General features: G+C 35.3%; 2 protein-coding genes across 2 annotated transcripts; both read left to right on the top strand.

Moving 5' to 3' along the window:
• Positions 1-263: 263 nt before the first annotated feature.
• Positions 264-2842, top strand: LOC121945112 (serum amyloid P-component-like). The gene is made up of 5 exons (XM_042489137.1): positions 264-367; positions 554-608; positions 1597-1699; positions 1782-2079; positions 2192-2842. The coding sequence occupies exons 2-5, from the start codon at positions 554-556 to the stop codon at positions 2408-2410; spliced, it is 675 nt and encodes a 224-aa protein (XP_042345071.1). The 5' UTR covers positions 264-367; the 3' UTR covers positions 2411-2842.
• A 567-nt stretch (positions 2843-3409) lies between these two features.
• On the top strand, positions 3410-12362 carry LOC121945660. Its single transcript, XM_042489957.1, has 9 exons — positions 3410-3478; positions 3650-3704; positions 4650-4752; positions 4846-5143; positions 5309-5515; positions 9559-9613; positions 11332-11434; positions 11521-11818; positions 12125-12362. The coding sequence occupies exons 2-9, from the start codon at positions 3650-3652 to the stop codon at positions 12341-12343; spliced, it is 1338 nt and encodes a 445-aa protein (XP_042345891.1). The 5' UTR covers positions 3410-3478; the 3' UTR covers positions 12344-12362.
• The last annotated feature ends 1492 nt before the right edge of the window (positions 12363-13854 follow it).

The raw sequence follows: 13854 nt of genomic DNA, 5'->3' as shown, positions 1-13854 counted from the left end.
TGTGTTTTGTGATAATGGGCTTTATAAATAAAATTGTCTTGACTTGGCCATTATTTCATTTAGATGTAGTAAAAACAAGACAGTGATTAAAATGTGGTCACATGTAGGCCTACTGTACTTGTAATGTACATTTGTAATACAGAACAATTAATGTTTCAACATGAGGAAAAGCTTTCATTGTAAATTTTGTTGATTCAGTGAAAAACACTTTGGGTATGATAACGCCTTTTTTTACGTAACAGGAATCTGAAGCCAAAAAAATATAGAAGTAGATAAAGGAAGCACAGAGATGCAGAGAGATATAAGGAAGCACTGAGTATACTCACAGTCCTACTGCTGATTACAACATCAACACACAGATTTTAAGGTAAGACATGCAAAACAGTTTTTTTTTTATTTTTTATTTTAAACTTTACCCACCTGTATTGTGTATTGTAGCAGTCCAAGGTAAAAACAGGCACACAAAGTGCGAGTAGCGTCTCAAAAGTGTTGGATTCATTGTATCAAAAAAATAGAGACCATTTTTCATGATGTCTTTTTCTATTTGTGTTAGATGAAGTTTTTGCTGCTGCTGTCGGTGCTGACAGCATGTGATGCAAGTCCACAAGGTAAATAAATAAATAAATTCTTCCTTCACTAAGGGGATCTGATGCAGTTTGGTGCAAGTTACCTTTAAGTGTACTTTTCCGCACATATCACACAATACTCTTCTAACAAATACGGCAGACTGAAAAGAACAAAAGATATAAATATCTTGTCCTATACCACCAATGTTGTCTACGCACACATATCTATTTTATCTGTTAATATAATTTATTATATTCCATTTTCACACACTTTTATAATTCTCAGCTTACTTGTTTTACAAAATTATCAAGATGATTTGTAATAAATCTAACATGCCAACAGAAAAATAAACAACAGCATTGTCTAAATGTCATTCTTGGTTGTCTTTATGGTTTCATAACTGACCGTGAAATTGTTTTTTTTCTCGACACCTTTGGTGGATCTATGTATAGGCAACATAGGCAGCGACCTATCAATTTTCCATTTTTCTTTTCTTTTTTTTTTTGGACATTAAAAATATCAAACATAACGTTAATAGTTGAGCGGTGTGTACGGGGGGTGCACTTGAATAAGAGAAAATGAAGAGGCGTACCGTAGTGCACATACCATTTTTTAAAATTATTATTATTTGGGAAGTTGTTTGTCTGTGTTAATGTCTCATTAGCTCTTCGTGTTAGTAATAAACACATACAATTTAAATGGTAATAACAATAATTTGAATAATATTTAAAATGATGCATTTTATTTTATGGTTGGCACCAGGGAAGCTTGCCTGGGTGTCCATGTGCCTGGAACTGCTCGATATAGCCAAAAATACTGGTGGATAAAAGAAAAGGCAAACCAAAAATAAATAAATAAATAAATAAAAAGATAAAAAAATAAAAAATAATATCAGTAATAATCATCACCAACTCAATCTTCTAAAAAAACATCATAAAAATACATTTAGTCAAGTTTTACCTTCACCTTATTGGTCAGATCTGTTAAGAGAGAAATGTATTATTATAAAATACTATACTCTCTTTTCAGATCTGTCAGGAAAAATGTTCACCTTCCCACTACAAAGCAACACAGCACGTGTGCAAATGACCACAACAAAACAGGAGTTCGATGCTGTAACCATCTGTCACAGGTAACTGAATTTGCAAAATGCATAAAACAACCTGAATCTCTTGACAGCGAGAAGTATGATAATGTCTTTGCCATATCTATAGATCCTTTACAGATCTCAAAAGAGACCACATCCTCTTCTCTTTGTCCACACCTTCCAATGCAAATGGCTTTCTGATTTTCTGGGATGAGGCAAACAAGGAGTTGGAGCCCCATATCAAGGATAAAAAGACGGAATTTGCAGGGCAGGACTACAAGCTGAACACGTGGCACTCCATCTGTACCACATGGGATTCTACGACTGGACTGGTGCAGCTGTGGTTTGATGGAAAACCTTCGATTAGGAAATATGTCAGCTCTGGAGCAGGCATCAGAGGATCCACTATAATTCTTATAGGACAGGTACAGTGGTCTTAAAACAAATGCTGTAAATGTCTCTCTAGTATACAGATTTCAATACAAACATTGCAAGTTATTTCTTATTTACTGTATCTTACACCTCTACAATCTACAGGAGCAGGATTCCCATGGTGGAGGCTTTGACTCGAAGCAGTCTTTCGTTGGCATGATGTCTGATATCCACATGTGGGACTATGTCCTCTCCCCTTGTGAGATCCAGAAGTATACGGATGAACTCAACTTTACTTCAGGAAACGTCCTCAACTGGAGTGCGCTGGAGTTCCAGATAATAGAGAGAGTGCGACTAGAAAATAAACAAATGACCTGTGTCTAAACAATAAAACAAAACCATCACAGTCTTATCACAGTCTTAAAGAGTCAAAATCTGGTTTTTGGTAATGTTAAGGGTTTAATTGAATCATGCCTACTTCTTGTCTAAAATGATTTCTCATAAATAAAAAAGTGCTATTTTCTAAATCCTTTTTTTTTCTGTTTTACATATGAGGGTCTTTTTAGCTCTGTTCAAGTAACAATTTTCGTCTGAAACATCAAAGACCTGAAAATCCACTGGTTCTTCATTATAGAGTGTGTCTTTCATGTATTGTTACATCATTGTCAGGTGCAATTACACATGCACATACAATTTCACATGGATACAAGAGTCTTAATAAGCAAAACCTCAGTCCACCCACCAGTGAAAACTGCATTGCTACATGCACATGTCCTTTACTGCATATGAAAAAAATAAAAAAGGTTATGCCCTCAACGTTGTTGTTATGTCAAGTTATTTAATCTGAAGTCAAGTTATTTAATCTGAAGTGAATGAAGAAAGCGTGCAAGATTTCTCAAGTAAGTCATAAGTGATCAACTTAATGTGCAGATGAAATGATGTGTGCAGATGATCTGCCTATGCATGTGTAACAAGGATGGATTTTTTCAAAACACAAAAACAACACAGATAATTGAGCAACTACTATGATCTATGAAAATATTGTACTCTGCAGTCTTTAAGAATTGACAGTTTTCAAGACAGTGAATTAAATTCTCTGAACAAAAGAGACAAAAAATGTCACATGTAGGCCAACATCACTTGAGCTTTGTTGAGGTCTTCACAATTATATGTGTATGTAACACAAAACAACGACTATTTCAACATGAGGAAGAGCTTTTGTTCCAAACTTTGCTGATTCAGAGAGAAACACTTTGTGTGGGGTAACGTTTTTTTCACACAATGGTATTCTGATGCCAAAAAATGCTGAAGTAGACTGACTAAAGGAAGGAAATGCAGAGACATGCATAGAAAAACAGGGAAACGGTGAGTGTTATAAACTCACGAACCCTTTGCCACCGATCACAACATCCAGACACAGACTTCTAGGACAGGCAAAACTGGAAATTAAAAGTGAGTCTAACTTTTTTTTTTTTTGTTGTGATTATTTTACATTTTCCACATGTATTATTTGTTGAAGTAGTTGAAGTTTAAGAGTAAATTAATTTCTAGTCTTTGACACAGAGATGTAGTTTAAAAGACACAAAGAGTGTTTTTCATGGTGTCTTTTTAACTTTGTGCTAGATGAAGTCTTTGCTGCTGGTGGTGATGCTGACAGCATGTGATGCAAGTCCAGAAGGTAATAATAAAATAATAACAAAATAAATAAAAATAAATAAATTAAAAGATTTAAATGTCAATGTTTGTAGCAATCTTTTGACATTTACCTTTAACTTTGCTTTTTCTGCACACACGTCATTCAGTGCTCTTGAGGCACAAAAAAAAAATTATATTTCTACCTTATTCCTTTAGATAAAACAGGACTCTTTAATTAGACAAAAATGTCAAATATTGTTATCCAAATTACCAATGTTGTCTCTTGGCATATACAATATCTATTTCATTTGTTGCAACAAATACTTTTTGTATTGTTGATAAATTTCTACAAAGTTAAAAGAAAAGCAAATTACAATATTATGTTTCAATATGAAACTTGGGTATTTTTATTTTTAACTAAGTGTGAATTTTCTTAATTGAAGACATTTTATTTACTCGTCACAATGAAAACAGTAGTGCTCAATCCGCTTTTAATCTGGAACTTTATACTTCATTTGTGAGGAAAATCCCCTATGTAAGAATGTGTGCAAAATTAATAGATATTGGACAAAACAATAAGCAAAAATGCTTAAATCAATTCAATTTTAAAGCCCATTATCACAAATCACAATCTGAACAACAGGTGGAAAAAAATGGTAGAAACCTCAGGAAGAGTGACTGAGGAGGGATCCCTCTTCCACTTCTCCTTCTAAATCTTAAAGGATGACATGCAGAGCAAAGTTTACATGCATGTTCACATGTATGACAATTAAGTTCAAGAGCCGCATTCTTCTAATTTCCTGCAGGAGGATTTTACATAAATTAAAATCATAATATGTTACGTGTTCCCACAATTTATGTATAATAATAATAATAACAATAATAATAAGAAGAATGATAACAGTAAGCTTTAAGCCTTACTTAATGGTTTTAAAAATTAGAGTCTATGCCAACAACAACAACAAAAATTCTCTCTCTCAATTTTCAGATCTGTCAGGTAAAATGTTCACCTTTCCACAATATTCAAACTCTGCTCATGTGAGACTGACAACATCAAGACAGGATCTCAGTGCTGTAACTGTGTGTCACAGGTAACAATGAATGTGCAAAATGCAAAAAACAACCCACTGCATCTCTGACTGTGAAATCTATAATGCATGATTATATTTTTGCAATGTCTACAGATCCTTTACAGAACTTACAAGAGACCATGCCTTTATCTCTGTGTCCACACCCTCTAACTCCAATGCCATTCTGATAATCTGGGACGCAGTAAACAAAGAGATGGAGCCCCATATTTGGGATAAAAATGTAAAATATGGAGGGCAGGACTACAAGCCAAACATGTGGCACTCCATTTGTACAACATGGGACCCTACGTCTGGACTGGTGCAGCTGTGGCTTGATGGAAAACCTTCAATTAAGAAATTTCTCGGCACTGGAATACAAATCAGAGGAGACACTATAATTATGTTAGGACAGGTACAGTTGTATGAATGCACACCATGGTCCTTAAACAAATGCTGTACATTGTTATATTGTTAACTGTTGACAGATGATTTGTTTGTCTCCAGTGTAAAGATTTCAATGCAAACATGGCACAATTTGGCTTTTATTTACTGTATCTTAAACCTCTGCAATCTACAGGAGCAAGATTCCCATGGTGGAGACTTTGACATGAATCAGTCTTTCGTCGGCATGATGTCCGATGTCCACATGTGGGACTACGTCCTATCCCCATGTCAGATCCAGAAGTACATGGATGAACTCAACTTCACTCCAGGGAACGTCCTCAACTGGGGTGCACTGGAGTTCCAGATCACAGACAGAGTGGTGATAGAAGATAAAATAAAGGTCTGTGTCTAAACATTAAACCATTGCCATCTATCACACATTTTGTGCTTCTATGCTCATCAACATATACACTAGAGTTTACAAGTAAAGTAGTTTTCTGGTTATCTTTGATAACTTATGTCTTTGGCAATAATGTAGCTTTAAAAGGGAACACCCTCTACATTAAGAATTCCGATGTTATTTCAGTGGCCTATGAGAGTAAAATAAATATTTGTGAACATGAGATATCTCTTTCAAAGAAACCTGAGAAGTAAGTCTAAAATTTGTCACAGATGTATACATAGTCTTGGCCTGCTAACTTATTTTGTGGACCCACGAAAAGTTTATTTTCTTTTATATACCCAAATGAACTTTTTTCTATTATGGTGTTCTCAGTTCTGAAACCTAAAATGTAGCTATATACTCAAAACATTCCCCTAGGTGCTCTCATCATCTATTATGTCTTTTCCAAGTTGTTGTCTATGGAGCAGGTCAAGACTTTTTACCCTATGCCAGCACAAGTTTGAGTTTTAGCTCTCTAGCTTTTAGATATGGGAGAAAGTTGTTCATGTTTGGTAATCCTTTTGACTTTCTTAGATCAGAAGGACGAATATGAATTAAATGTGGAAATGGGTGTGAGAACAGCAAAAGTCACAGGTACTTATTAGCCAAAATGTGACATTCAATAGTGTTTCTCGATTAAATGTCAGTCTTCAGTCTGCAAAACTGATTATGCTCACGAACAATATTTCCTGAACGGTTTTCATTTTCCTGTAGTTTTTCAAAACATAGAGATCTTGATCAGAATAGAAAAAAACAAAAAGTATATCAAATGACCACATCTTATGCTCATTGTGATTACCCAACAGAAAAGTATCACTCTGAAATGCTGTGGATCTATCAGCCTGTTTTTTTAAAGTTATGCCCCCTACTGGACAAAATTTGATAAATGCAGCTTTAACTGAGTTTCAATTGCACTGATCTTGGCACTTACCTATTTCAGACACCAAAATAAACAATGTTTTGATTCAATGGTACTTCAGCACTTTGTAATTACTCCCCTATATATGAACTGGGCTTATTTAGAGAATTGGCAGAAAACTAAAGTTTCTCCATGATTCAGTACCTCTCTCAAGTTCTTTGATAGTAAATCACACATATACTCCCACATGGAATTTTGATTGTACATGCACTTATTCTGTTTAGACAATTGCTGGCAGTCTCTCATTGTGTAAAACTACAAGTCTGTCCCATGGATCCACATTCATATTGAGAAGAAATACACAGGCTGGTAATTAACAGCAACAAGTTTCTATGCACATAGATGATCTTACGTATTGCATCCAACACTGCCACCTCATGCATCTCCAACAGTTCACACTTGTGGGAGACTGACGCTCTTGCGAAGAAATTGAACCACAGAGAATCTGGGCCCTTTTGTATATCTTCAAATCCTTAGCAAATCATGTAGAACCTTAAGCACTTCCTATTGTTCTAACACTTCTATTTTGATATTCACATTGATATAATTAAGCATTGTGAGTGAGAACTTAGAGGAGCCTCTTGCATTAAGCTAACAGGTTCCTGATGAAAAGTAGGGCAACATGAGTTTGCAATTAACTGTTGGTTTATTATTATTCAGGGTGACTGTTGTATGTCTACATGAATTGTCAGTGGCCATTAGCTATTAGCACAAAATCTGATTTCCTTTCAGAAGTCTGACGTGAACCGTGAAGCTTTAGTTAAGCCATCTAAATTGATGGCACACAGTATTTCTATTATTTTACAGAAGTCAGCTTTTGTAGTAGTTAATACTAAGGGTTAAATTAGGGTTAGGGAAAGGGGGTGGTACCCACAGTCTACCTGTTTATGTATGTTCTTGGCCATACTGTAGCTGGAACAATGAGAAAATAGGAGCTAGCCTTGCTCAAGTGTTGTACAAAGTGAAACAAGACAAAGGTCCATATCTAAACAATATAACCTAGAGTCCATTTTCCAAAGTGCATGGTGTATACGCATTTAAGAAGTGTCTAACATCTCTTTTGCTAGTTAAATGCTGCATACTCTGGGCACAAAGTAAGGCACATTGGGGCAAAGATGTTTTATTTGGTTCCCTGATTAATCATAGATTCAGCAATCAGATTGTCATCTCTCATTCCCTTTAAAAGCTAAGTGTGCCTGCATCTGATGCACTGCTATTCACACTGTTCTTTGTGGAGAGTAATGCAATAAGAGCAGTAATGGCACTGTAGCAAATATTTTGGGACATTTAAGCAGCATAACAAGAACTGTAGCTATAAAAGTGAAAGAGTAAACAGAACTTAACTTTTGGTTTCATTGACAGTTGAACTGTGCTATGCACCACTTTGCACAGGGTGTAGGGTGAGACCAAATAAGTCAACAGTTATTCTAGCTGCTCCGTGAGGCTGCTCCTTTGAGCTAAATGCCAATGTCTGTATGCTAACAAGCTCACAGTGAAAATGCAAACCTGCTGATGGCGCACAGGTTTAATGCATCCTCAAGTCGAAAGACTGCAAACGTTTTTGAACATGCGTTGCCAAATTGACCTCATAAATGCAGAAATTTGGCAGATGGAATGAAATGTTTGGTTTGGAAAGTAGATGTTCAGACATATCATACATTTTATTAATACACATAGGCTATTGCGTGTAACATATTACGTTACGTTGTAACCATGTAGAGTGACTGAGATAAGTTAGAAAAGTTTTTTATTTGCATTTGTTAAAGCAATTTGCAACAATTATTTCGGTAGTTTTAGGGGATGTACTGCTGTAGCAACAATTCTGGGACAAAATCCTTTTGAAATATAAAACTGCAAAATGTAATGTTGTTTTAACACTCTGGGCAATAAAACACAACACATGTTTTTGCAGCACCCATGATGTTTTCACATTACAACTTAAAGCTAATGAACATACTAAAGTTGGAGGAGTGACTTCTCAACTCAGAAACTGGGACTGTCCCAGAAGCATGCAAATGCAGCAATAATTTAGCATGTCAGCAAGCTGTACAAGAAGGTGCAGAACAGTCGTGGAGTATTAAAAAAATAGAATAAACTATAGAATTGGGTAATGCACAAAAACATGAATAAAATACGTTATGTAAATGGTTAGCTTGATGATGTGAAATGCAAAACACAAATATGATGAATGAATGTAATAAATGAATAAATGTAGAAGTCCACATGCAGTGTCTATCTTTGTTGTATGAGGAAGTGAGATAAGGCTTTACTGTCAGAGGACAGTACAGATTACAAGTCATATTGTTTGTACTGACTGCACCAAATTTTATGGCAATCTATAATTTTACACTGCTGGTGACAAACCGTGGGCAAAAATCCATTAAAGTTAAGGGATCTATCTATATGGAAGCGATTTATATGGACAGACCAACAGACTGACATTGGTATTCGCACAGATATGCCAATAAAATTGTTAAAAACATTTACTTCCATTATTTAATTTAACCATATTGTTAATGGTTTTGTATTTTTTCTCCTTTGTTTTCTTATATTGTATAGTGATTAAGCAGTGATAGTATTATCAGATATAGTGATAGTATTGTATAGTGATTAAGCAGTTCAAAGTCTAATTTGATAAGTTGAATATGCCTTATAAGACAGTTTTAACAGCCCTCAGTTAATAATCTACATTTCCAAATTACTGAATCTGAAGCCATAAATTGCATACACGGAAGGAGACAAGACAAAAACATCGCTAATAACTGCAATGAGGAAGCAGTGAAAGTATAAATGTCGCACAACGTGTTATCGAAGTCCCATACAATACAACATCACAACATCGTGACACAAGATTCAAGGTAAGATCAAGGCACGATATATATTGCAAAATAGAGGAATTTAACATGACTGCATTACAAACATTTTTACCCTTTTCTACCTTGATTGTATATTGTAGAAGGACAGTTTGAGAAAAGGCAAACTACTTTCAGTCTATTACAAACTGGTAGAGAAAAGTATTGTGATATCTGTCTTATTGTATTAACTTCTAGCATTTTGTATGGTTTACTCATCTATGTATCAGATGGCATTGCTGCTCCTACTGGTGATGCTGACAGCATGTGCTGCCATTCCTCAAGGTAAAAAAAAAATCTTCATTTAACAAAGGGAAAAGCAAAATGAAGACATTACAAGACAGAAACATGCAAGTGCATATGGCTTCCAGGAGTTTGAGATCTTTTGATTTTTGTTACCTTCATAAGCACTCTTATTGGTTGTTAAGTTATTTTTTTCCCCTAATTTACTGTAAAACAAATGCAAAAAAAACTAAAAAGAAATGATTAATTTTGTCCCTAGGGATAAGCCTACTATCTTTGACATTCATTTAAAGATTACTATACAGAAAAAATATATATAACTTTGTCATATAACTTTTTATAAAGGAAAATGACTTGATCAATTTGCAGCCTCACCTTCATAAACAAGTTAAAGGTTCCAACAGGTCAAAGGTAGGCAGCGAGCTGGCTGGGTCTCCAGCTCCAATGCCAGCACCGCTGATCTTGGAGAAAGTGTTGAAAAAAGAAGCATAGGAATTTCCAAGGTGCACGCTCTCGCATTTTTTTTAAAGCTGAGGATGCAAAGATGTCCTTCTCACATTACAAATAGTTACAGGTTTGACTGCAACAATCTATATTACGAATATTCTACTATAAAAAACCATGTTCAGCATGTGTCCACAAAGAAATTTTCTTTAGCAGATGGAAAATGTGTATGGTGATAAAAGCGCTAGTAACATTCAGTGCTCAGCCGATCTGCTCCTACAAATTGTCTTTTTCTCTTTGTTTTGATATTTTCTGACTGACATATCATACAGCTCAGCATAGATGGCAGTTAAATGCCAGTGCCTCTCTGAATGATGCAAAAAGATGCTGGGCGTGGCAATTTATCTCAAGGAAGCTGCATGTGGCCGCATAGGCTCTCTCCTAATTGGGAGCAACTGAAAAAAGTCAGTGATGCTAAGAAAAAAAACTACAATGTGGACACAGGACCCTGCCATGTGTGCCACAGGGACATTTAACCCAATCTGCCAACTTGCCAACTTCAAATACTGGTGAACAAGCCATCCAAAGTGAGAAGATGGTACAAAAAGGATCTAATCAAAGTCAGAGTGTTGCTACTGATTTGAAGATTGCAGATCCTGTCAACTGTCTCTTGAGATGACATTACACATTTGTCAATGATCTTTGCTTCCAAATGTTTTTTTAATAGGTGGGTGAAGGCAAAGGGAATAAGTCTGACACTGTTATTAGACAAACCCTTCTTCTTCTTTTACTTTTCTGCATACTCAAGGCTCGTTGGTGTGTTGCTGCTGTCTCTTAACAATTAATGTTAGTCTTCAGTGCTGTTGGTTAAACTCACAAAACATCTTTTTTCTTACTTTAGAGCAAAAAATCTTTTTGTCAACTTTTATGTTGAAATATGTACCTGCTACGCAAAATGTGTACAGGTTGGCAGGTCTGGAGTAAATTTTCCATAAAAAGTGGCAAATGTGTCATGAGGAACACCAAGAGGCAGACAATAGCTGTGGGCAGTAGGACAGAGCACAAAGTTCAGTTACGCTGCACTTTTGGTGTGGCTCTACAGATATAAAAGTATACTCAACAGGTTTTACACTTGTTACCACAATTAAGCAAGTAAACTGATTTTTAGCTTCAGCCTATGTCTTTACAAATCCTCTTTTCATAAAATATTCAGATTCCATATGTAGACTAAATATATCTTTACTGATTCATTGGTTTATTATCAGTATAAAATTTACTTTTCACAGTCCAATTTTGAATTTCTCTCCTTTTTATAGATCTTTCAGGTAAAATGTTCACATTCCCCCAATCAACCAACTCAGATCATGTGAGGCTGACAACACCAAGACAGGTTCTGGGGGCTGTAACTGTCTGTCTCAGGTAGTGTTGAATATGTAAGATAAATAACACAACACATCATACCTCTGGGAGTAAAATCAACATGTATGATAATGTCTTGCCTTCAGGTCCTTTTCAGACTTCCGTAGAGCTCTCAGCCTTTTCTCTTTGGCCACACCCTCCGTTTTCAATGAAATTCTAATAATCATGGATACTGCAAATGATGAGATTGATCTCTGGATCAGGAATAACCATGTAGACTTTAGAGGGCAGGACTACAGTCTGAACACATGGCACTCAGTTTGTTGCACATGGGACTCTGTGTCTGGACTGACGCAGCTGTGGTTGGATGGAAAGCCCTCAAGTAGGAGATTGATCAGCTCTGGTTCCAGCATCAACGGGCCGATTATAATTGTTTTAGGTCAGGTAAAGTTATTCCTTTACATATGCAAAGGAATTGTTTGACCTTATGGGAAATGAGATGATTATTTATTTATTTTTTTTTCACAAAGAGATTGGTAAGAAGATCAATACCAATCTCATATCAATAGATTGGTAGTCATCTTCTCATCTAACTTTCAGTGGGTCAGCAAAATAAATCTTCCCAAATGTCAAAATATTCCAGAGCTATTTTGTGATTTGGTTGTGTGTTCAAACAATGCTTTAGAAAAAAAAACTAGAATTACATGCAATATAGCTGTCATCTCATCTCAAATGTCTGCAAATTCACAGGACCAGGATTCCCATGGTGGAGGCTTTGACATTAATCAGTCTTTTGTTGGCATGATGTCTGATCTCCACATGTGGGATTACATCCTATCCCCCTGTGAGATGAGGAACTATACAGACCATCTGAACTTCCCCTCAGGGAATTTGCTCAACTGGAGTACACTCGAGTTCCAGACCATTGGAAGAGTGCTTGTAGAAGATAAGCAAAAGACCTATTGTTAAACTTTTTCAAAGTCAGAAATTATTATCTATTATAATATATTATAATCTTTTGCTTTGTTTTTTTGTAAGATTATTGCAAAACAGTGATTTTTTTAAAAAAAATTTAATTATTGTTATTGATATTATTTTACATTTCGGCCTTGTGTTGCCAGCATTTAATGTTTAATGACTCAATTTGTATTCAAAGTGTGAAACAATCTTTAATCCAGTCAAAGTTAACTTTGCTAAGTGAATTCATGATTTGCCACTGCACTAAAGGTTGTTGAAATTGAAACCTGTGGTAGATGAATGCAAAGTTCAGATTGTACTGCATCCATTTTGTATCTAATTTTTCCAAAGAATATTATTTTTATAGATATTACGCATTGTGTACGCTCTGCAGTAGCAGCTTGTGAGTATACTGTGTCTCCACTTTTGATGGCTTCAAATTCTTTTTTCCTCATTTCAGCTGTCTCCCAATGGCCTCATTTGTGAGTAGTTCTATTTAAAGCAAGGTCAAACAAGTTTTTAATGTAAAATTGCAATGTGTCTTATTACTTATATTGCTCAACATCTAGTTAAGCTCAACAATGAAATGTTGTAAGTAAAAAAATGTGAATAATAAATGGGATATAATGTAAACACTTTACTTTGTTTCTGAAATAACTGCATACATTTATTCACTATAGCAGATTAACCTATGGCTACAATAAGTCTCTAGAGCTCACTAATTAATACATTATAGCTTGTTTTGGTCTTTTGGTTTGGCTTTTTTTTTTTTCGGGCAGGATTATTTCTTGAGCAGGCACAGTCACTTCATTTAATTTTACTCTGTAACCAATCCTTTATAATGACAGAGAATTGCAGAACTGACATAAGTCTATTAGCTATAATCAGTTGATACACATACACACAGGCCCCTTTTTCCCATTTTATCTGGTAATGTAGCACTGATTTCAAATGTTTTTGCTTCTTTCTACTGCTTAGACAGCCTAGTTTTACGAAAAGACCATCTTTCCATCAGTGAAATACTTCCTTAAAGTCTTTATACCTTAATAACTTATTTTTATATGCTTGTTGAGATCTTATATACAACTTTTGATTTTCCTAAACTAACTTTAATTGCAAGAGGAAAAAATCAGGATGGATTTGGGATGGTTTTATTGTAAACATATATAAGTGACTGGTTTCAAAGGCCACCACAATCTATTCAACATGTAAGAGCACATTTTAGAAAAAAAAAAAGAATGCTACACGCAGTTTGGTCCATAATATGTGTCCTTACAATTTCAGTTGTTTATTCATACTCATATAGAAGTGAGACTTCATGGCTGGACTCACATAATCGTATTATGGTGTTCACGGTTGCCCAGTTGTGTGAAATTAAACATGAGTACAAATGATGAATGTAAACCAGCTTGTTTCACAGCTTTTCTGTACATTGCTACATCTTAATTCTGTCCTAGAGCAATATTGTAATACTTTATCTAATTTATACATCAGCGCACATACACACACGCATGTGCGCGCGC

The sequence above is a fragment of the Plectropomus leopardus genome, chromosome 7 (genome assembly GCF_008729295.1).
Source record: "Plectropomus leopardus isolate mb chromosome 7, YSFRI_Pleo_2.0, whole genome shotgun sequence".
Taxonomy (NCBI): Eukaryota; Metazoa; Chordata; class Actinopteri; order Perciformes; family Serranidae; genus Plectropomus; species Plectropomus leopardus.
Note: the sequence above shows the minus strand (reverse complement) of the source record. Positions and strands in the feature narration are given on the sequence as shown.